The 25,005-nt window shown below is 39.6% G+C and overlaps 1 protein-coding gene across 3 annotated transcripts in view; it reads left to right on the top strand.

Annotated features, from left to right (window-relative positions):
• NALCN (sodium leak channel, non-selective) overlaps positions 1–25,005 on the top strand; it is a 248,258-nt gene that overhangs the window by 51,356 nt on the left and 171,897 nt on the right. For all 3 annotated transcript variants that reach the window (XM_037377624.1, XM_037377625.1, XM_037377626.1), the window contains exon 7: positions 3,459–3,613. In XM_037377624.1, the coding sequence (XP_037233521.1) occupies positions 3,459–3,613 (155 nt within the window). The remainder of the gene's footprint in view (positions 1–3,458; positions 3,614–25,005) is intronic.

Here is a 25,005-nt window from a genome sequence, read left to right as displayed (position 1 = left end):
TTTTGAATAGCTTTCTGGTGATATCTTAGAAAATTAATAGAATATCAGAATTAAAAAAAAAACACATTTTTTCTCAGTTTCTATTTTCAGCAGAGAAAGTCAAGCTAATAGAAAAGAGGAAGATAGGAGCTACCTTGGGTAATTTGTCTATTAAGTTGTCAAAACCTCTCATAGAATAATGGTACTAATAAAGAAATGATGCTCAAGGAGGGATTGTGCTCACATGAGCACATAGTGGTTGAAAGACCAGTTTTGCTACAGATACCGTGGAAAACAGGCGTGTGTACTGCCAAGGCACATAAATTCAGGTTCTTCCTATGGTGTACATTTATGTATGTATGTAGTCAGAAAGTTAAAAACATGTCAGAGTAACACTACTGCAACAATCTTAGTCTTTTGCAACAGTCTTACTGTTGAAGGATTCTTACCAAGCAATGTGGAGTCGATTATCTCTTTCTGCATCCGTTGCATTCCTGTGCAGAACTAATTTCTCAGCTCACCTGTTGGGTTGATGCTGTACTCCATACACATTGAATCTCTGCATAGTAATACTCAGTTGGTCTATTGGGATGAATTATTTCTTTGGTCGTGTTGAAAGAATTTGTAATTTTATCAAGGCATCCCATTCAGCAAGATATTTAAGCACATCTAATCAAACTTTTGAGATGCTTAAAGCTAGTTATGTGCTGAATCAGTATCTCAGTGCTTAGTTGATGTTGAGTATGGCCTATGAAAGAATAAAAATATTTAAAACCTCTTATATTGAAAACATCTGATAATATTCTAGCCACGTCTAGACTAGATACCTACTGTTGTTTAGTCCATGTAGACTAGTCTATGCTTATTTATTGTCCTGAGGCAGAACACAAATTGTCTAGTTACATTAGTCCAGAAAAGGCCTGTATCTCTATGGGTACAGTTACTGTAAGCACAGATTCTTCCTTTTTAGCCTCAATTATACTTAGTACATGGAGGCAGCTTTAATTCTTCAGGAGTATGTTTGATGTGATATAAAAATGACCTACGTTTAAATGAAGCACTTATTCTAAGTGCTTTGCATTGTAGCAATTGAGCCAGCAATACTTTTAATAATATAACGTCACACAGCTAGTCTCTTAGATCTGAGGGTTTTTATAATGCAAACCATAATGCAAAATTCATTAGCTACCAGTAGCCGGGGTTCTGAATCTGCTTGAGCCAATGAATTAATTTTCATTTCTGCAAATATTCATAAAATGTTGTCTTATGATAATCCTATATATTAGAATGGCATTTAGATGGCAGTATCATAAATCTAATGTACTTAAAGCATACAACCAGGTATGAATTAGGATACTCTAGTATAAAAGAATTAAGGTGCCCAGATTAATTTTTAAATCTTTGAGTGACATGTGCTGAGCATGCTGACAAGAAGTGAAATGAGTACAGGTATGCTTGTCTATCTGTCTGTCTTTCTAGTTATGCATGTAGCTAAATTTCAGGATGTTCTCTAAAACTTCAGCTGGAACTGTACATGTCTGTGTGTGCATCCATGGAGAAATGTATGGCTCTTGGTTATCATGAAGAAATGACTACAGGATGGGTGCAACTACAGTTATTTCTCTGCATTTATAATTGCCTAGGAAAAATTTTGTAGGAAGCATTAGTTTCACACTGACAGATTTAGACTAATCTATTGCTATCGCATGGAGTGCATAAAAGCAAGAAAAATAATTAAAGCTTCTGTTCACCCAATTTAGTTGTCAAAATGCATCTGTGAGTTAGATTAAAAGAAGAGGACTTTCAGATGAAAAATAGGATATGAACGATACTAAAGGGCAGACTGAAATGTTTTACCTTTTCTGTAGACAAGCAAGGTTAATTAAATTGATGAATTTTAAGACACTGGTCTGAAGCCTCAGGATAATAGGGTGACTACTACAAGATCATCTTTGTAACTTTCAGAAATTCATTTTAGGTGTTTCTATATCAAAAGTCTGTGCTGTGAAAAAATCAGCCTGAGCATGAATGGAAAATGCTATTGACTGTTTTTTTCTCAGACCAGAACTCACCGTGATTAGCTTTTCAAGTCAGATTTGAAATTGCCCTAGGACTGAACCAAAAATCAGGATTTTCATTTGCTGGTTGAGAGAGTACAAGCAAGGGAAAAAATGGATGTTGCTTGTGCCTGTTCAGCGCAGTTGGAGCTATGCCATATTACATTTCTTCTCTTTGGTTTACCCAGCTGACTCCAATAGCACAAGCAGCATGACATTCTGCACTGTAATGCTGTGCTGTGTTGCTTTGTAGACCCAAACAGAGACCTGCTCAGGATGGAGGGGGCAGTTTGCTAAGTTTGCTTCTTAAAGTACGTCTGGGGAAATGAGGTGACCAGTGTCTGGTTTTGGCAAAGGACTATGTATTGTGATTATTAACTGGGTGCTGTAAATGCTTGCGGGGAGTCAACTGCCTGAGCTCCTTACCCAATTTTGGGAATACACGGATACCCATCTTTATGGATACATGTCACAGACACAGATTTAACAGGATAGGGAGCTACAAACTTGCCCTCCCTCTCCTTTTAGCTGCTATGTTTCTTAGTGCTGGACCTACCTGTATTCCCATTGCAGTGCACCATGAGAGAGCCTCTAGCAGCTCAGTCCCAGGTGCCAGAGGAGCTGCGAAGACTAGTGATACTCAGCCTCTGTCAACAGTAAAAAACGGCCAACAGGCCAACACACTGTGTTGCAGTGCTGCCCCTTGCTTCATGACCTTTCTGTTTTCCCCAACATAAATCAGTTTGAACCAGTTCAAGCCAGTTCAGATTTTTTCACCTGTTCTACCAAATCATTACTGGACTGACCTAAATGTGAATTAAATCTGTTTCTATCCTAAATATTAATTGCACTGAACATGTAATGATTTAACTTCTTGCCTGAGACTGTGACTATCCATCTGTGGTGGAAACCTGGCCTGACCAAGATGCAAGAAGCTGAAAACATACTCAGGTGGCTGACAAGTCATCCACAGTGACCCTTTTAAAGAGTGTCAAAGCTAGCTCAGGTAATGTCTGTGGAAGTCAAAGTCACAGTATTGACTGCAATTGAACACACTCCTAGGATTTGCAAAGAAGCCTGAAGCAGTAAGTGTCCAAATTGCATTCAAGAGCAGTTGGAGTTGCTGAATGTTAACTCCTCTGTGTCTTGGAGTGTCTCCATTTTTGATGGGGTCTCTAGGCATTAGTATGAAACTTCTGCTGTTAGTATATGTACTATCATTATATAAGGCTGAAGTCTCAGGAGACTGTCAGCTTGCCATTTACTGTAAGTGCCTAATTAATAAAAATAACATATATCAAAGAACATCAGATAGCAAAAACGAGAGCTGATGTACTTTTTACTTTAGTCCTCTCTCTTTCAAGTATTTTGTTTTGCTGTGGCCTGAGTTTATGTAACGTCTTAATTTTTTATTTTTCACAGAAACGTAACCTGGAATAATTTAGCTATCCCAGACACCCACTGTTCCAGAGAGCTGGAAGAAGGTTATCAGTGCCCACCTGGATTTAAATGCATGGACCTTGAAGATCTGGGACTAAGCAGGCAAGAGCTGGGCTACAGTGGCTTTAATGAGATAGGTCTGTCTTACTGGTAAAATCCATTTCAGTATCCATTTAAAACTGTTTATGAAATGAATAGAACAGATAGCTCATGTCTGTACTGACAAGATATCAAGTGCAATCAATATTCTGCTCAAGTAGACCACATGCCAGAAAGAGAAGCTGTGCAATTCACTTTTAAATGATGAAGTTATCTATTTTTACATTGCCTGGGATCCCAGGATTTAACCCCACCCGGAATTACTTTGGTAATCATGTTGGTACTAAAGAGAAAGGGGAAGAGAAAATGAGATCATGCGTATGTGTGGCAAATCTTAATCCAAACTGTGTAAATCAGAACATCACCCAAAAAAACAATTGGGAGTCAGGCAGATTTTGCAATGCAGGTACAGTTTGTGTTCTGTGAAAAACACTGCAGAGTAACCAGGAGAACACATTCTCCGCTAGCTGCAATGTGTTGTGGAATCCCCATGGGGAAACAAGTGTAGAACAGTAATTCAGGATAGGTGGGAAGAGCATGGACAACTGTGGCAAGGTTCATATACAAATGTAAAATATGCAATTACCCTGTCAGAAAATTGTGGTTATCTCACATTTATTTAACAAACAAAGATCCAATGGGAGCCTGCAGCTGTAAATTTTCATTTCAGCACAGGTAGGGAAGTCCCTTCAAATGATAAAGCATGCCTGCAGGCTATGTTCTTTCTGATGCATCTCTCCGACAAGCTTTTTTTTTTTCCTTCATTTTTCCTGACTTGAGCTCCAGACTATTATCCTGGCTGCAGCTGAACTTGAAGGTGATAAAAAGGTTTAATGACTAAATGACTGCAATCCAAAAAGATTTTTTTTTTGAAAGTTGAAAGCCTTTGCAGCTGAAATCACATCAGTAGATTCTCAGGTTCCTGAATATACACAGCGAGACAGTTACAAGAAATAGTCTCAGGGTCCTGTTACAACAGGTACTCCTTGATACCAAGTACTTTCTGAATAAAAACTGTCATTTGTGTCCTTCCTTTTTTCCTCATGAGAAAGGGAGAAAAAAACTGATTTCAGCCAAGCTCCATTTTGTTCCCTCTGGGATTCAGAGGCATACCAGTTGTAGCAGTACTGCTAGCTGAATAGCAGTACTGATAGCACCTACCTTTTATACAGATTTTCTATTCAGTACATCTCAAAGGATAAACCCTGTCTGATCTCTCAGACAACCGTTAGATTTTTAAGTCACTAGCATACTGCCATACCATTGACTGAGATCACACTAGAAGCTAGAAACATCCACACGCAAGTTTTCTAGTTTGAGATGGTTTGGCAGGGAGCGTGGGATAGGTGTATCACCAGAAGAATTATGCCTCAGATTGAAATCACCTTCTTATCCTGACATGCAAAATTATTTGTGGCATTGAAGGCTGTTATTCTAGCTACGTACCTGGTTCCCTGGGAGTAGTTGCAATGCCTTAGGCAAGCTTAAGTGGGTAGATGACTTAAATAGGGTTCAGAGTGCTTAATGAATGAGGCCACTGTGTTTTTAATGGTGGGTGCAAGCTGGCAAAGACAGGTGAAATAGTTTGTCTAGGGCTGCCTGCAAAGCTGGTTGAAAAAAACAGGGATCAAACTCCAGTGTCTTGAGTTGCAGTCCTGTATTTCATCAATATTATTCTGAATGTTGCGTTTTAAAGATCAAAGACTGCTAATAGACTTGTTGCTGATATATTGCTTTTGTCTAGAAATAGGTAACCAGAATATAACACCTCTTGGTACAGCAGCCAGAAGTTAGGTTTAATATCAATTGAAAGCTGATTACTAATTTTTAAAATACTGGGTAAGACACAGCAGCTTCGCCACAAAATGTTGAATAAGTTTCCTCAAATTAGGAATGTTATAAACAGGGTTGTAACCAGCAAGTTTATCGATATTTTGTAAATCTCCATATTGTGATGCATCTTTGTATGAGGTTAAAAGGTATGTAATGCAGTAGCTCTTTTCTGTGTAATTATGCTATTTTATTGTATACATTCATTGATATTTTATTTGCAGATATTATGTAGCCTGCCCTGTTGGCTCCTGAAATCATTACAAAAATCACAAGAGTATAGCAGTTCAGCAGTTATTGTATAATTAGATTCACTTAATTTGTGGTATATAAGTACAAGCTATGCATATGTGAATTTGATAAATTCTGTTATTTTGCTTTTCTTTAAAGAAAAAGGGAGGGTTTTTACAACTTTATTACTGGCTGAAGCCCAAGCTGTCCTAATCAAATAAAAGTTGATGATTTTTTTATACTGTGAGGACTATGCTGACTAGGTAGTTTCATATTTGGAAAATCCCTTAATTTTGCCCATACCCTGCTTACACTTTTATAAATGGCTTTGCCTTTAAAGGGATGAAAATTGGAAAGACGATAGTGTAAATTTTCCTACTTGACAATAAATTTATTTCTCAGGTTTTCTATTTTTAGTTTTGAGGTGTTCTGTTTACCTGTTTTATGTATGCTTTTGTGCAAGTATGTATGTATTGTTTAAGGAAGAACATAGTTATAAACTACTGATAAATATGGCTTGAAGTCATCTTGTCAAGATAATCTAGGCCATCCCCTTCCAGTGTGAAACACTTTACAGTCCTTCCAGGCAATCTGTTGCACTGCTTCATTGTCTGTACTCTTAGGAAGACTTTCCTGAAGTATAACGTGAATCTTTCTTTTTGACAATTTAAGATCATATTTTATCACCTTATTCACTACTGGCACAAAACTTTAAAAAGCTTTTCTGCATCTTTCAAGACTATCATGCTTTCTTTACCCTCTATGGCCCTGCTGGGGCCAAATATTTCAGTGTTTTGCTATAGGACTTAGACTTTATACCTTAAATAATTCTTATTGTTCTTCTCTAGACCTTCTCCAGCTGATTCACCTCTATATTGAAGTGCAGTACTGGCAGAATAACACAGTAGAACCATTACTTTATGTGTTTTTAAGCTCTATTACACTTTCTGCATCCCAGTGAGATGTTTTCCATTTTCAGAACAGCATGTTGTGGGTGATTCATGTGTTTTTCTGATTTCTTACAGCCCCTGTGTCCTTTTGTTAAGATCTGCCATCACTGTTTCCCATCCTTTGTTTACTTGATATTTATTTTTAAATACAGACTCCTACATTTGTCTCTGTTGAATAGCATACTTTTTTTTTAAGACTTTCTTCAATTTGCAAAGATCTTCTGCAATTTTAATTCTTTCCTCCTGAATAATTTCAGTGCCTCTTAGCTTACTTTTATCTGAAATTTGATGAGTGTAACTTACTTTCTATAACCTGATCAAGAGTGGAAAAGTAAATAGAATCAGACCAAGATCAGACTCTGTTGGAACCTAGAGGTCTTCCTTTCTGATGATGTTTCATTAATAGCCGCTGTCCTGTTTTGTCTGGGATAGTTAATTTTCATCTTAGTAGCTGGTAAAATGCTGTGTTTTGGATATAGTACGAGAGTAATGTTGATGACACACTGAGTTCTTGCTAAGTAATATTTATACTCAGTCAAGGACATTTTAGCTTCACAGGCCCTGCCTGCGAGAAGACTGGAGGGTCACAAGAAACTGGGAGGGGACACAGCCAGGACAGCTGACCTGAATTAGCCAAAGGGATTTTCCATACCATAGAATATTGTGCTGAGTGTATAAACTGGGCGGAGTCAGCTGAGGGCTGTTTATCGCTGCTCAGGGACTGGCTAGGCACCAGTCAGCGGGTGGTGAGCAGTTGTGTTGTGCATCACTTTTTTTTTTTTTTCTTTTTGGGTTTTATTCCTCTCTCCCTCTCATTACAATTGTTGTTATTCTTATAATAATGTTTTATTTTATTTCAATTATTAAAGTGTTATTTCAACCCATGCATTTTACCTGGTTCCCAGTTATCCTCCCTATCCCACTGGGTGAGGTGGCTGGGTGTGAGCGAGCAGCTGCATGGTATTTAGTTTCTGGCTGGAGTTAAACCACAACAGCTGCCCACAAGCTCGTAACAAATGGGTTTGCACCCATCATAGAGTAGTTTTACCTAGCCTTGCTTCTGTATGTGAGACAAAGTTAAAAGCCTTTCAAAATCAAGTGCTTCTCCTCTCTTTACAAAACCTGCTCCCATTATGCATTTGTACAGCAGTGATACAATAAGGTTTGTGCCATAGGTTCTCCAGTGCCTGCACCCTTTCAATATGTTAATAATACTTACACCTGATGTTTATGAAGATAATTTTTTAAATATAGGCCACATCAGCATGTATCTACAGCTAACGTCTCTGTTCTTCAGTGTATATATTTCGAGATTGGTTGTAGAATGAATTTAACACCAGTTGGGTTTGCCAGCTTGCCTAGTGTAATCTCTTAATGAGAGTTCAGTTACTGAAAGCTGAGGCAGTTCTGTCTGGCTATACCTCTAGGAAAGTTATGAGCACCAGTCACAGAGGTGTATCTTAGTACTGCTTGTGAAACTGGAGAATTAATGAAACACTGAGTGGACAACCAATTAGCTAAGGGCTTAGTACCTCAAATCCCTTTTCTCTGTGAAGTTCTGAAATCGGAGGAGGGAGTTGTAGAAAAAGGATAATCAGCCCCCGTAGGTGAGGTCACTTCAGATGTTTCAGGTTCCAGCTGATGGGAGGCTACAAGAAGTTACTGATTGCTTCTAGGAAGTTGCTTGTGAACTGGGAAAAAACCTGAGTGTTCTTTCCAACAGTTTGACACAGAACTTGACTGCTTAAGTAGGTGTTGTTCTTATACAGTGGGAGCCTTCATATTAAATGAAGTCTTTTATCCATCAGGATGCCTGAAAGATTTTTCAAATACTACCTGTGGGGCTGAGTGGGAGTAAGAGGAAGGATATGAATGAAAGGCTTGGCTGGCTGTGTGGATGTGGGTGGCAAAGCTCCCTACTATTGACTATACCTGTATGCTGCTGCCAAGATCTTCTCTTTCTCAGACTTCCTAGCTGATTTTGATTCAAGCTTCTGTAGAAAGGTTGATATTTCCTTCATATTAGAACAGCCTTCAGCCTTGTCACCCACTGAGACCATCAGGTACCTTCACAGCTGGCCTATTTTTTCTTAGTGATTTTATTCTCTTCTTTTCTGTGTTTTTCCTAGCTGTGTTTAATTCCATAGAGTGTAGCTGATAGTATGACAGTATCATGAAGCATGCAAAAAAAGTTGAGCTAAATATTGAGAAAAATGGCCTGTTTTGTGAATAAATCGCAGTAACTGTACAACTCATTTGGCATGGGATTGTAGTACTTGCATCTGATATATCTAAAAAGCATAACTATAATTGTTGAATTAAATAAAAGCATGTAAGACTTGGCAGCTGGAGAGCTATGACAAGTATCTCCTCTGCCTTCCTTGTTACTGTTTGAGTGTGCATCTAAAGGTCAGTATTGACCTTTAGTCAACATTTAACATGGCAGTAATTCCTGTCAGGGCCACACTAAGGGCGTTAGACACTAATGTGTTAGAACCCCCACTGTTGCTGAATCCTGGGCGGTTTTCCTCCTTACCTGTACTTTGCACACAGTACAGATCCCTTTGCATTCAGATTTTTGTAACATCTGGCTAGTAATCATTCCACATGCCTCATGGGTGCAATCATCTCTAATCATCTACAGATGTACACTTGCAGCTACATTACTGATTTTACTCTCCACGTAATCCTAGAGAATGTTTTTTCATGATTTACAGTGCTACATAGTGCTTCAAATAGTCTCAAGAAAAGGAAGTCGTGAATGAAAGATACTGAAAAGTTAAAAAAAAATATTCCACAAAGTAAGCAAGAGTTTTATGCCACGAAAGATCATTCTGAAAGGAGACTTTATTCTATGCTGTATCACCAACCCATCTGTTAATTGCTAGAACCAGTGCTCATTAAATGATACTAATTACGTCTCATACCTGTGGAGAGTATTTAACAAAGACTACCATATTAATGTCCATTTTATATATAGGAGATAAACGCACACATGTTGCATCTTGGAGACAAATAATGACATTTCAATGGTAAGGGGTGCTTCAAAGCACATATACAAAAATGACATCTGTATTAAACCTTGCTTGCTTTACAGTAGAAGCAAATATTGTTCAATAGCATGACCCAGCAAAATCAGCTCATTTCATGGGCTGTAAAACAGCAACAGAGCTTTAGGTCTCAGATACTTCCCACTTTTATTATAAAGACTTTTGCCTTATAATATGTGACCCAGAATTTTAATATTCTTGGTGTGCCTATAGTTGAGAGCCTTTTTCAAAACTGGTGATTAGAACAAAAGATTTTATATGTCACTGTGAAAAATGTCTGTCGTGATTGAATTAAAAGTGAACCTAATTTAATGTTTGTGAAAGGAAACATCATGGTGGGGCCGAAGTCAACTTCCTTAATTCACTTACAGGTATGGCTTTAATAAAAGACTTGTACAGGGATCAAAATAGCTCATTTGTTTACCCGTAAGTTGAAATGTTATCTACCAAACACTGGTGTTACATTGGTTCTCTTAGGAATTATTTTATGATAGTGTCATGATTTAACCCCAGCTGGCAGCCCAGCACCACGCAGCTGCTCACTCACTCCCCCTCACCCAGAGGGATGGGGAGGAGGATCAGAAAGGAATGTGAAACTCAAGGGTTGAGATAAGAAAAATTTAATAGGTAAAGCAAAAGCCACGTGCACAAGCAAAGCAAAGTGAAGAATTCGTCCACCACTTCCCACGGGCAGGCAGGTGTTCAGCCATCCCCAGAAAAGCCGGGCTCCATAATGTGTAATGGTTACTGGGGAAGACAAACACCATAATGCCAAATGTCCCTCTCTTCCTTCTTCTTCCCCCAGTTTATATACTCAGCATGATGCCATATGGTTTGGAATACCCCTTTGGCTAGCTTGTGTCAGCTGTCCTGGCTGCGTCCCCTCCCAGTGTCCCGTGCCCCTCCAGCCCTCTCGCTGGCAGGGCCCAGGAAACTGAACAGTCCTTGATGTGGTATAAACATCACCCAGCAACAACTAAAACCATCAGTGTCCTGGCAGCATTGTTCTCACATCAGAGCAAAAATGCAGTACTGTACTAGGTGCTAAGAAGAAAGTTAACTCCATCCCAGCTGAAACCAGGACAGATAGGGAAAATACTTTTGAGTGTGCAACCAGTTTGAGTAGTGAAGGTGCTGCTCTTAGACTGCAGGAAGATTGAGGTGGCATATAGGTGCCTTGTTCAAAAGAGAAGGAAGGAATTAAGGTTAAGAGAATATGCTGTGAATTGGATTTTGTGCCTTTCTACCACAACCCGTTAAGTACATTTTGCATGAGAGATTTTGCCTATGGGTGGGGTACCTGTCTATAGGATTAGAATTCATGGTGCCTAAGTAGTGTGTTGAGTGGTGCAGTGTGATGGACACATGAAAGCCAAACAAGTGGAAAGCAAGGAAGTATGCTCACACCAGTCTAGAATAAGAACTGAAAAGTCAGCCTAAATCAGGAAACAGCAAGCATTTAGAGCTACAGGTCCATTTGTTTATGTAGATACATATATAATTAATTTGGCTGCAGGAGACTGATACAGGTTCTTAAAGAGAACATTTTTATATAGTAGTGCAGTGGTCAAAGTGAGAGACTTGCATTCTGGAAGGATGCCCTACTCACCCCTATGCAGGGGCTGGGGCAGAGCAGACTCCCTTCCACCTCCCTCCCTTGGAGTCAGCAGCAGCAGGAGGAACTCCTGGCTCTAGAGGAGAGCAAGCAATACAAGACTAGTGCCTAGATTCTTCATGAAGTTATTTCCAGTTTTTCTCCATGGACTGCATAAAACAAAAATGTATAAAACCACCTTTAACATTTAGGAGGCTGAATGTTGACAAGACATAGCAACATAAAAGAAAACACTTGAAAATCCAACTTGCCATTCCTGCTGCCACTGGGTGAAGAAAAGAACCTGTCACTGGTGGCAGAGGCTGACCTTTTAATTTCTCTGTTGCTCCACGCCCACATGACACAGCCAGCTTGTCTCTTGCTGGCAGTATTAGCAGTCACTTGGTCTTTCCAGGTCCCTGGCATGGGCAAGGCAGGCAGATGGTTTGTGACTGATTAGTTGACCTAGGCAACTGCCTACTTTGCCAGCTCTGAGACTTCGAGGTCTGTAAAGGAACAGTGAATTATGAGTTGTTGAACAGAATAAGAATGATATTTGTAGGTTATTTGTTCAAAGTAGGAGATATAACTGATAGTGAAAAGGTTTGCAAAGGTGTTTTCAGCCTCCTAGTGTGACTCCTTCCTCCCCCCACTGCCCTTTCAGAGTCATCTCCACCTGAATGAAGCCAGTGTTGTTTTGCACAGACATAGATGGCCAGAAATGCAGATCAGCATCCCCACCACAGCCTGAATCCTTTAGCTCTGAGTCATTTGCTATCTGGGATAATAGAAAGCAATGAGGGGATATAGTTGTTAAGTCAGAGCCCCCATTTAATTGTATCCGTTAAAGGCTGAGAGATGAGCTCTTATGAGAGAAGCATTGGTTCAGTAATGATTTCATCAAAATTTGTGGTCAGACTGTTTTATTCTACAGATTATATGTATGCTTCATATATGTATTGTGTCTTAATGCTCCATTTATTCTAGTAAGTACATCATAGTATTAAATCATTTGATAAATAGGTCTTATCTTATTCCACTTGTACAGCTCTTTGGTTCAGGCACTTGCATGTAAAGTGGCTAATAAGGAAGCCTTCATCCGTGACCACAGCCTGTGGCGTTATCATGTGGTAACGTGACAAGTGATAACGATGTTAATGTGTGAAAGTGTCAGAACGTAATTAGGGAAGCCATTCAGACTGTCTAGTGGTAAAACTCGTATTTTCTACATGTGAGCCAAAATGACTTGAAGCATGCCCCATTAGTCCACTGATTGAGAAACCAGTGAAAATCATTATTTCAAAAATGGTGGTTTAGTTTTTCTCACTGGAATTCCTTCCTAGGCCTTGCAGGCAGAGAGCAATAGGGCCTTGATCCCTGCTGAGGCACTGTCAGGGGCAAAACAGTCTCCATTCAGGGAATTTAATTTACTTGTTTTACTGCCAATTAACATAAACATATAATTGCTCATTTGGGTATTAAGAAGCAAGGAAGACAAACAGTTAAAGAGACACAGGTAAAATACCTTTCCTCCTTCACCTGTCTCAGCTTCAGTCCACACATCTCTCCTCCCCATGTCTTAGTCCCTACTCCGCTTTTGTAGCATGTGAGGCAGGGAGTGGTGTGGGAAGCTGGGGTCAGTGCATAGTGGTTTCTCTTCTTTTGCTGCACCTTGTTTCTTACTCTTCTGCTGCTGCTCCTTCCTTCTTAATCATCTCCTCTGCTCCATCATGGGCTTAGCCGTGGGCTGCAGTCGCTTCATGGGTGTCCCTGCTACGGCATGCCCCCTGCTACCAGTAGCGTACCAGTTGTGCCCACTGCACATAATAAATAAATGCCCACATAAATAAACCTAGGCATAGCAGCTTAGAGCACCTTTATGTAGGCACCTTCAGAAGGTTACACAAGTTTTTGGTGAGCATGGAGAAGTAAACCATTCATATGCCCTGTGCAGGTGCAAACAGTTTGCAGTCCTCATTGTGTTGTTCCTTTTGGGAAATAATTCTAGTTACGAAGGATGTGAATGCTGTGAGGAGTGAAGCATGGCTATGTGAATAAGGTAAATAAATTCAGTCTGTTTCTTAGATATAATGAACAAGGTCAAAGGGAGTCAATAAATCCCTGTTGGGGCTTAAGGTGCAATACTGTTTTCACTGGTTGCAGCTACTTTATGACCTGCTTACAACACCCTGTTTAGTTTCTCATAAAAAAAAAAATAAATTAAAAACAGAAGACGTTGGGAGGGTTGGTTTTTTTCCTTTGGGATTTCTTTTTATTTGGCAGGAAAAGTACTGATGAAATTCAGTGTTTAGAAGTTGAATGTGGACAAATGTATTTGGGAAAACATAAACATTCAAGGCAGGTCCTACTTGACTAACCTGATCTCCTGACAAGGTGACCTGCTTAGTGGATGAGGGAAAGGCTGTGGACCTAGGCTGTGTTCACCTAGACCTTAGTAAAGCCTTTGTACACTGTCTCCCAAAGCATTCTCCTGGAGAAACTGGCTGCTCATGGCTTGGATGGCTACACTCCATGCTGGATTAAAAACTGGCTGGGTGGCCAGGCCCAAAGAGTTATGGTGAAAAGAGTTAAATCCAGCTGGTGGCCAGTCACAAGTGGTGTTCCCCAGGGTTCAGTACTGGGGCCAGTCCTGTTTAATATCTGTAGCAACAATCTGGACGAGGGGATTGAGTGCACCCTCAGTAAGTTTGCAGATGACACCAAGGTGGGCTGGAGTGTTGATCTGCTTGAGGGTAGGAAGGATCTGCAGAGGGTTCTGTATGGGCTGGATTGGTGAGCCAAGGCCCATTGTATCAGGTTCAACAAGGGTCAGTGCCGGGTCCTGCACTTGGGTCACACCAACCCCACGCAGCGCTACAGGCTTGGGGAAGAGCGGCTGGAAACCCACCTGGTGGGAAAGGGCCTGGGGGTGCTGGCTGATGGCCACCTGAACATGAGCCAGCAGTGTGCCCAGGTGGCCAAGAAGGCCAGCAGCATCCTGGCTTGTGTCAGAAACAGTGTGGCCAGCAGGGCCAGGGCAGTGATTGTCCCCCTGCACTCAGCACTGGTGGGGCTGTGCCTTGAATCCTGTGTTCAGGTTTGGGCCCCTCACTGCAGGAGGGACACTGAGGTGCTGGAGCGTGTCCAGAGACGGGCAACGGAGCTGGTGAAGGGTCTGGGGCACAAGTCTTGTGAGGAGCAGCTGAGGGAGCTGGGATGGTTTACCCTGGAGAAAAGGAGGGTGAGGGGACCTTACCGCTGTCTGGAACTACCTGAAAGGAGGCTGTAGTGAGGTGAGTGTCAGTCTCCTCTCCCAAGTAACAAGTGACAGAGCAAGAGAAAATGGCCTCAAGTTGAGCCAGGAGGAGGTTTAAGTTGTATTAGGAAAAAGGCATTCACTGAAAGGATTCTCAGGTATTGGAAACAGGCTGCCCAGAGAAGTGATGGAGTCACCATCCATGAAGGCATTTAAAAGACCTCGAGATGTACTCAGAAGTGTAGATATGGTTCTTAGCAGCATGGTTTGTTTAGTGGTGGACTTGGCGGTGCTTGTTTAACAGTTAGACTCGATGATCTTAAAGGTCTTTTCCAACCTAAATGATTCTATGCTTTTATATCAGTAACTGTCACAACCTATAAAAATAATCACCAGGAAAACAAAGTGAAAACACTTGATATGTCTCCTAAAACCATGTTAGAGCCCTTACAGAAGTTACTGGATTTGGTGCAGGAAATAATTGGTGAAAATCTCAGCTTTTTTTTCTCTACAAATTAATTTTTAATTCTTCTAGTGTAATGCTGGATTAAATTATCCCAGAGGTTCCTTTGGGATTTAGGATTAATTCTGTGTATATTTATTCTTTAGCTTGAAAATTTTGTCTCAGTCTTTTATGTGGCTGAGAAGTGAATGACCTGTAGTCACAGCATAGGAGAAGTAGTCTTTGTCTTCTGCTTTGTGTTTTTCTAACTGTGGTTCTGACACTTCAATAATTTAAACAAAAGATAACAGAAAATAGGTAATGCCAACCTATCATGGTCAATGTGTTAGTATTTTCTTTTGCTGTAAATATCTATGCTGTATTTTAGCATTTAAATTCCTAAGTGTTGTTTAACTTTACTCCTGGTAACATTTTCCTGTTCTTCAAACATTTCTTAATGATTTAAAAATGGTTCTTCCTCCCTGTAGTGAAAAAATGGAGATCTACAATATCTTCAGTTTTCACAGAATACAAAAAAGCATCTTTGACCCAATATCCCTCTCTCAGTGCTCACCTTTAATTCCAGTCACTGTTTAGCCACTCTTTCCTTTGAGGTTCCAAATGCCAGTTTATGTAAAGGCTTAACTTCAGAAAGCACAATAATGACCATCTTTCTACAAGGATTTTACCCACAGGCACCCTTTTCCATTATGCTTTTCAGCAGAATGTAATTTTTGTGATCATGTGACTCTGAAAGTATTGAAAGCTTTCTTCATCTTGCATTATGCTCGTTTGTGTTCTTTGTTAGTATTATATCTTGTACAGGATACAGGATAATATCTTTTAGATCAAATTGTCCTCTCACAGAGATTATTTTGATACATCAAGTAGAAGCAACATTTTAGGGATCCATGTCATGATCCAAAGCAATAAAGATAGCTCTTGATGATGATTATTTTTCTCAGAAATTCTAGATTTTTATTCTGTTCCACCAAGTCGTGACTTTTTTGATGTTCATCCAAGTCATGACTTTTTTGATGTTCATGTGTTGGCTCTCATGCATTTATGTCACCTAGGTGGCTGACTTACCACTTTTTCCTTTCCTCAAGAAAGTTTCTCTTTTGAATACCTTATCCTCCATGTGCAATTAATATCATTATTAACTTATTAATTGAACAATTAAAACAGTTTCAGGCATTCTGCTCCATCCTTCCACTGCTGCTGACATGCTCGGTAGTGTAGTTGGTATCTTAACCTTAAAACAGAAAATATGATTGATATAATCTTGAACTGACAGAACTGAGAGATTTGGCAGTGCCGTGTTATGAAAATTCGTTTTGCTATTAGAGAATTACTCAAGCTTGTCGAACAAGCAAGATGATATTTAATTCTCAAATTGGTGCAGTAAGAAAGGGCTGTAGCTTATGAGCAGAAACAAATGAAGAAAACTAGGCAAACTTAATTTATCAAAATGTGCTTGTATGGCACAAATATCTCAACCTAGGCAGTGTCCATGGGACGTGCATATCTTGCATTGCACAGTAAAGCAGAGTCTGGTAAACCAACACCTTACAGAAGACAATAAATTTTTCCCCTTGATCTATCTCCACATTCTGCAAAGCAGACTTTATGGTTTGATCCAATTTCTGTGCCTTTTGAAGAAGAAATGTGAGCAAAAACTTCAAAATCAGCCACATAATTTTCCAGGGAGTTTACCAGTTTGGTAGTTTCCACAGCTGTGGCGTTGTATGGTGGTGATCCACTGTTTCTGCAGCTTGGCAAGGATATCCCACTTTGTGCTTGTCACTTGTGCCCCTTAAATAAATGCTTACAGTTTATTACTATGTGTACTTTAGCTCAGCTCCAAAAGGAGGTGTCTCTGTTTTGTTCAGATACAATACTGTTGGAACATTTGTGCTGCTGCATTAGGTGGGCTCGAAGGCACTCATACTAGGTTGTTGCCTCTGCAAAGGTATTTCTTGATTTGATGACAGTCTTGCCCTCATTATACCTGTTTTCTTAATTGAGATCTAAATTTATTTGAGGGATCATAACCGCAATACTAATTTTAAGCCATTTCCCAGTATGACTGGGTAGGAGCAGACTGGTTTTAGAAATGCTAAATCCTCAGTATGGAGTTTTCTCCTGAGCAAACACTGAGTGATTGGCCCTTATTTACTGACTTCCTTTGATCATAAATATACTGTTTATCCTTTGTAAATCACTTGCTCTTGCAGCCTGACAGGACAAGGGGCATTTGTAAAAAACACACAAATGCATGTGATTCCCTATTTCTTTCTGATAGAGATGAGATATGGCAGTTACCAAGCAATTTGGGGGTGATAGTGGTTTTAAGGTGAGTGTCAATTAGCTCTGTTTAGCAAAAATTCTGTGGCACATGGCAAAATTATTATTGCTATAGAATAGCACCTTTCAAACCCGAGGTCTGGGATGAGTCTTCTGCTGAAGAGGTGTGGTTTGCCAGGCATCTTCAGATTATGCCAGTTTGGTTCTTTAATTCAACAATTCCATCTAAACAAGCAGAATAATTTTTAAATGGAGGTTCTCTAACATAAGGCAGTGTTAGTCAGTGAGTTTGCATGCATTGTAGATGTATATTGAATGGAAAACAGGTCATTTCTTAGTTTGCAGTAAACACAATGCCAAAGTGATCAGACTCTAGCAGGGAGCATGTTTCTTGACAATTTTCAGTCTCTTCAAGTGCTCTGAATTCTTACAGTTCCTGAAGAGAGTCACATCTGTTGTATCATTGTTGCGTGGGTTATGTACTTACTGAAGAAGGTATTAGCAAAGAGCCTGTCATGAGAAATTTTTTGGCAGAGTAGAAACAACTATGTCATAATACATTATGTAAGGCCCTGAATTTTCAGTGGAAAGCTGATGGACTTTTAAAGGCTACACCTCAAGTGGTGAAACTGCATGTCTGACATCTGGTTTTGTATACCCTAGCTTGTCATGGTCTCACACCAGAGAGGGAGTTCATTGCTTCTTTATTCCTACTTGATTTTTGCTGGAGAAGGAACGCTGATACATGGACCAGAAGGCAGCTCCAGCCTCCTTTCCCCAGGCCTGAGGCACCAGTGTCCTGGCGCTCCACAGACCAACTGCTTAAACTGGTTGTACTACATGGGTCCAGGAGCATGACTGGGGTGTAAATATTGGCTATTACTGATGGTCACACTGAGCTCTTTGTATTTCTGTGTTGGAAAAGTAATAGAGAGATACCTAAATGCACAGATTTTCAAAAAAGGATATTAAGACAATGCTTCTGATCCTAGACAACAGAATAAGTGGCCTGAAGTTGGGAAAAAAATAATAATTGTGGGATGCTCCAGTTAACTGCCTTACTATTTGATGTTTCTGTGTGCTTTCCACTTTTCTCAGTGAGGCCATTTTAGTTGCCTAGTTAATTAAGACTTTTTTAAGCCATGGTTTAGAGAGACACAGAAAACCTGCCCATGTAATGTCCATGGAATTAGCTCTGTTACACTAACAAATGGTATGTGGGAAGTTGCAGAGTTTTGGAAACTTTGAGTAATTTGAGCAGTCCTCCAGAATTTTAATTTATTGCTGTGTTAATCCCAAAGTAATTGAGTTTTGCATTAAACCAGGCAATCAAGTGAAACTAATGTGAATAGATTAGTACAGTTGTCTTGTACTGACAGTCAAAGAAAACTTTACTGTTGCTGAGAGAATTCAGTGGAACATACTTTCCCCTGCCTTTTCAGGGTGTTCCGTGTTAGTTTCAGCAGCTCAGTAGTTGGATCTATAATGGAATAAAACAACTTTCCAGAAAGATTTACTTTTTCTTTTGATTGTAATAGTGGATCTTTCCTGGTGGCCATCTTCTTCGGCTATATATAGTTTGATATATCACTTGTGTCATTATAGCACGCTGCACAGAATTTAATGGCCTGTCTGTGCTGTGCGCTTCTATCTCTCTTTCATTCCTATCTGTGCCTGGGAACACAGAAGGAATGGTTTGCACACTGAACCAATATGTTTTGGTTAATTTCATTTCGAAAGTAAGTATTTTGAAGTTTTCCTTCTAATACAACTTCTTATAAGTACTTGCATGATAGAGATGGTGATGTTAAAAAAAATAAATTCATTCATACTTGCTGATGTTAAGCAGGCCCATAAACTGTCACTGATCATAAGCTGAAGAGATGGAAAAGCCAAGTGTAGTGGAAGGGCAATCTTATTTGAAGGGTATAAGAAAATGAAAGTTGAGGCAGGTTAAATGCAAGCTTTAATTGCATCTCATCATGCTTTTTTGTACTGTAAGCTATATCACCTCAGAGATATCGATCTCTTATTGACATAAAACTTCACGTACAGTTTCTTGATTTATCTCGAGTAACATAGTCTTAAATTCTATGTAAGTTTTCAGTGTGATTAGTAGCATAACAACAAAAAACCCGGAGAATTCAGTAGAGCTCACTAGCACCAGTGCAGCTGTTGACTTCTTACTGAACCACTTAAATATCCCCACCCCTTGCTCCCTACTGCTTTATGTCTCAAGAGGGCTTATTTGCCCCATCGTAAGGGTTTAAGGAGTCCTGGAATGGAGCTGGCTGGGGAATGCTGTGCTGGAGACATTGCTACTGGCTCTGTAGGACTCAGGCTCCCAGAGGGCACCCATAGCAGAGGGCAGCCTTTGCACTGCATCCCCCAGAAGGTCTGCAGTGTGTCAGTGCCCACTGCTTGCAGATTGTGAATTAAATGTAGTATAAGTACTATTTCCACAGATGACCTTCTTGTGCTTACTTTCTGCAGCCCCTGCTCCAGCATAGTAAGGCCTCCCAGCATGATTTTGAGAGGATACGTGGTCTGTGAAGGCAAATGAGGAAATCTGCTTTTGTACTGCTGCTACTGTTTACTTATAATTCCTATGGGAAGTGTGAGTTCAAACATTCAGGTCTATTATCTACAGTGACATTTGTTTTTTCCTCTGATGCATATTAGAATGTTAACCAAGGGGTCAGATAACTTTGAGGGGCTCAGTAAAGCAGTCAGGGGGACACATGTGTGGTAGGAATGCCAAGGTCAAAGGCAAATAAATGAAGATTAAGACCATCTCCTTAATGAGGATTTACTATGAAAATAAATAGGAAGAGTTACTTCAATGAAAAACAACCTCCCAGCCCATCAGTTTGCACTCTGCGTGGGAACTGAAGGAAGGATTATGTCAAAGAAAATAACTATTTGTGTGGATAGCTACTCAACAACTCACAGTCTGACAAGGAACAGAGAACAATGTGAAAAAATAGAGAAGTTAAAGGTGTGACAGTAGTGTGAGCAGCCCTGAAACAAAAGGCGTGACTAATTTCAGCCACACTAAGGAGCAGGAAACTCTTAGCCAATAGGCAAAGCATGAAGTTAGGCAATTAGAAACCTGTGATTCCATACCAAGAAAATTAGATCCTATCCGTTTAATTATCAGTCAGTGCCATTAAGACAATATAGCTTTGCATAATGAAAGCTGCAGTTACTGGGTAATAGAGGTAATTGTTTTCCCAGTGGAAGATTTTTACTTTCAGACAAGAGCTTCAGTATGTGACTGGTTTACAGGCTTTGACCTTCAACACTTGCATAATGCATGGGACACAGTTTTTACTTTGCTTCTTGAGATTTGATTATTTTATCATAAACAGCATTTTCATAAAGTTGGTGGAAATGAGCAAAACCACCCACTACAAATACAGTCTCCAGTAGTCATGCAGCATGCCCTCTGTTACTGGAATTAGAGCAGCTTACCAAATCATCTTTGATTTGATAACACAGGGCCAGCTTGCAGCTTGGCTTTTCCAATTCTGCTGGGGAATAAGGGGGAATAATGCTATTCCAGAAAATCTAGATCACAGATGGTCACTCCAGAGGGGGTAGCGCACATAGAGCAGAAGCTTAGGTGTGACTCTTCAGCACATCAGCTCATCTGTGGTAACTGACTTCATACATGCTGCTACCCTTGCATTACCCTGTGGCAAATGTATAATGGCGTACTCCATTAAATAGTTCACAGTCTCATTTTATTACTCTGTTACTCAAATATTTAAATATTGAGTGTCTTTCCTTGTGGTTCTTAGGGACTTCCAGTCTTTACTGTGTTCTACACCAGGGTCAATGTCATGACATTGCCACATGAATAAATTCTTAGACAATATCTAGTACACATTGAGTGGTATTGGAAAAGACATAGGTTACAAGCTAAAAGAATAGTGTAATATTTTGGATCCCCTGTGAACTACTGAAGTACTTCTTCAAAAAAATGTAATACTCTTCCAGTTACTGCCTTTCTTATAGCAACTGAGAAAGCATAGAAAGGACAATCTAAGAACAAATACCTTATGTAGTCTTTACTTTGATCATAAATTTTGGTTGTCATCAAATTGAGAGCTAAATCTTGCAGTATCTAGCAACTGTAAGTAAAGAATAAATCTTTAACACGTTAACTAATAGTTGCCACTTCTGTATTGTTCCATACTTAGGACACAGTGTTGGGAAATACATCTTGATTTCTTTGCCACAGGGGCATTTTTGTTCTATGAATTGTGTCAATATGCAAATAATTACTATCTTTCCTAAAATCTCTACAGATATTTTCAGTGGACACTCTTCAATGGTACAAGCTGCTTTGAAGGTTCTCTTTAATATTCAGCAGAATGTAAGACTTTTTGGAGACATGCTATTCCATCTCCAGTGAAGGTGTCATCTTGGGAATTGTCAAGATACATCTTCTCTCATACTGCAGTCGGCATTTTCCATTCTCATGCAAAAAATCCTTTAGAAGGTTATCCTCTGCTTTTCCAACAAATCGGTACTACTGTCACCTTTGACTAGAGAGTACATAACGATTAGCACTTTTGACCACAGTTTATGCCTCCTAAGATTAGGTAGTTAGCATGAACATTCAACTTAAGACTCTCGGTTCACATCTGAAAATCAGTAAACCACACAACAGTATCACCTTTTTCTTTCCACTGTGAACAGGATTGCAGTAACTAATCTTCCAGTGTTGCTACTTAATTTAAACAGCTACAATGAGATCAGCTATATACTTTTTTAATTAAGGACACTGAAAGAATTAAAATTATTTGTTGCATAGAATTCAAAAGAAGTGAAAACTGTTAGCAAATTTTCTGCCAGAAGACCTCGTCAGTCACCACTGTAACAGTGATGTCTAACCATTCGTAGAGCATAGATGCTCTGTGGTAACATGTGCCAGATGAAAACTTCAGAAATCTGTTCTATTTCTCGAGGAGCTGACCCTATATAGAGCTGATTCATCTTGAAAGAAGTTACCCAGGGGTTGACAAATTCAAATAAAATAGATTAGTCACAACAGGACTTCTGTATGTCTTTTCTGATAAACTGTGGTATTATTTTCTCCTAATTACCTGCCTGTGGCAGGTTTTGTATGGGTTTTGTACTGGTATGTATACTACTTGCATATCCTTCTGTATCAGCCAACTTTGCTATAGCCTACATATGAATATTTTCTTACATTTGTTTTTCATCTGCTGGTTTTAGGCATTTTACTTAGGATTCTGAGGTTAAGTGGCAATTAAATATGTCTATCATCATCTCAAAAAAAAAAGCTTCGGTTGTATTACTACTTAATCTTCTTCTCCAGAACAAATGCTGTCTTTGTTTTCTTTTTCCTTTTTTTTTTTTTTTTTTTTTTTTCATGTAAAATCATGATTCTGCTGTAACCTGGATTCTTTTTGTTCTTCATGTCTGATACAGAACTATGGATCAATAATGGTGATTTATGGAGCGGTAGTAGCAATGAATGGAAATTGCATACTGCAGAAACCATTTAAAAAGTCAGCATTCTACCATTATTATACCATAGCCATGGATATGTATATCACTGATACTCACATAGCAAGATGGTAAATGCCCTGAAAATAGCTAAGGATATTGGCTGCAGTCATTCGAGCACAAAGAGAAGTTCTGAAGAGAGTTTGGAGTATCAGGGGAGAATACTGGTTTTGAATAGTTGCTCTGGGAAGCTTGTAGGATTAATTTAACAGACGTGTATGATTATTTCACAATCAGATTAGTCTTTGCAGTCTTTTACCTGGTCTTTTATCCAGTGAAGAATGCTGCTTCTACTGTGCATTTACTTGAACTGTGGTTAAACTGCTCTCTACAGTAGTTTCACAAGTGTCTTAAACTTAATCAGCATAGATGGTTAGTTGCTTCACACCTATCTGTTTTCTATGTATTCTCTTCTCAAATATTTTGCCAGATTTGTCAGATATGATGCTTTATGTCATACCAAACTAGCTAGTCTCCATCAGCTTGTCTTTTTCCAGATGCTTTCTGATTTCATTCATTCCTTGGAAGTGCTATGAAATCCACGTGCTTTCATGGATGTGCAGACTTGGTATCTCCAAGAGCTATGACTTCTTTTGGTTTTTTTTCTAAATGCATGTTTAGTTCCTTCTGGTCCTTAAGCAGTCTGTCTTTTCTGTTAAATGTTAGAGTCATCAGTAGATTTGACCCACTATGCTAACAGCAGGTTTTAGAGTGTTAAAATGGTTAGGGCTGCTGTAGTCAACATTTTTTACCAAAATATGAGGATATTGTTAATTTTGTATGCAATTCACTTACTGATGACAAATGCAGGATTGCAGCTATGTCCACAGTATCCTCAGGCGCAATGGAGAAGGTACAACTTAGGAAACGAGTTTTCACTGGAGAATTTCAATGCAGTGCAAGGTAAACGTGTGTTTTGTAACAAACCCAGACTCTGTGCCAAAGAATGACCTCCCCTAGCTGTTGTGCAGTACTTCGAAAATCAGCCACATTCTGAGAACTTCCAGAACAGACAGAGCGTTAATCCTTCCTGTATAATTCATTAAAAACATTCTTAGAAATTTCCTCCATCAGGAAGCCAATGAAAATTAAATTACTAATATTTTTGTACTGTTTGCTTCTTGAGGATTAAGCCTGTGTTATTTAAAACAACTGGACTCTATTGGACTTAGTAGGGTTTTGTTTGGGGCCTTTATCTTCACATTTACTGATGAAACATTGGTTTTCAGCTGGAAGGAACCTTGATGATGCTCTTCTCCACGTCTTCTTGTGACCATAGGAACTGTGCAATATCCGTTGTTCATAAAAGTATGAAGTCCCAACTTAGAAAACTTAGGAACAGAATAGGCAAAACACGATGAAAAACTCTTTCAGGACTTCATTTCTCTGATAATTAGAAAATGCCTAAAATCAGCCTATCTCATGTTCATGGCTACTTGTTTCAATGCCAGTATTAGCTTTGTCTTTCTTTATGGTCACAGACAAGTGCTTAGTGATATTTACCTCCTGATTTTTTTCATTTTTTGGCAACCTGAACTTTGGAACTTCCTACTAACAGAGGTTGTATTTGCACTTAAGATATTTGGCTGTGTATCTTTCTGATGCATAGTGCTGCTGAGCCATATACTGTAAAAATGTGTGAACTACAGAATTGAGTCAAAGGTGGGATTTGCGCTGGTAAAATCATCTGCTTGGCATTGGTCTTTGGTCTACAAGCAATGTGATATAGACTGACTTGTGTTCACACTGCTCAAGCCTGGTCCCTTCTAGAGCAGAGTGGCTGTGTTTCCGTATGTACAGAGGTTGGTTTTGATCTCCGCTGGACCCCACGAGTCACCCCTGTGGCCCCAAAACATAACTCAGAAATGTGGGATTTTTCAGCCTGAGGTTCCCGTGAGCATTTCCCTGGTGTCACAGCCCACCAGGGATGTGATTTTATAACCCAGTATTGAAGGTATGTATAGCACGAGGGAATGTCAGCCTGTGGAAGATGCTGAAAACGTGAGCCTATTTGGAGTAGTACTGAAGGTATGTATGGGCTGGAGGGAGCTACACTTGGTACAGGCACATCCATAGGAAGATAACACCAAGGAACAGGAGCTGTTTATTTGTCTGCAGAAGTGCTCGCAGAAGTGCTGCTTTGCACTGGACTCAGGCTGTTGTTTGACATGTTAAGACCTGCGGTAGAGACTGATCAGGACGAGGCAGAGTAAATGAATGAATGTGTTA

This window comes from Falco rusticolus, chromosome 2, assembly GCF_015220075.1.
Source record: "Falco rusticolus isolate bFalRus1 chromosome 2, bFalRus1.pri, whole genome shotgun sequence".
NCBI lineage: Eukaryota > Metazoa > Chordata > Aves > Falconiformes > Falconidae > Falco > Falco rusticolus.
This window is presented reverse-complemented; position numbering and strand designations above follow the sequence as displayed.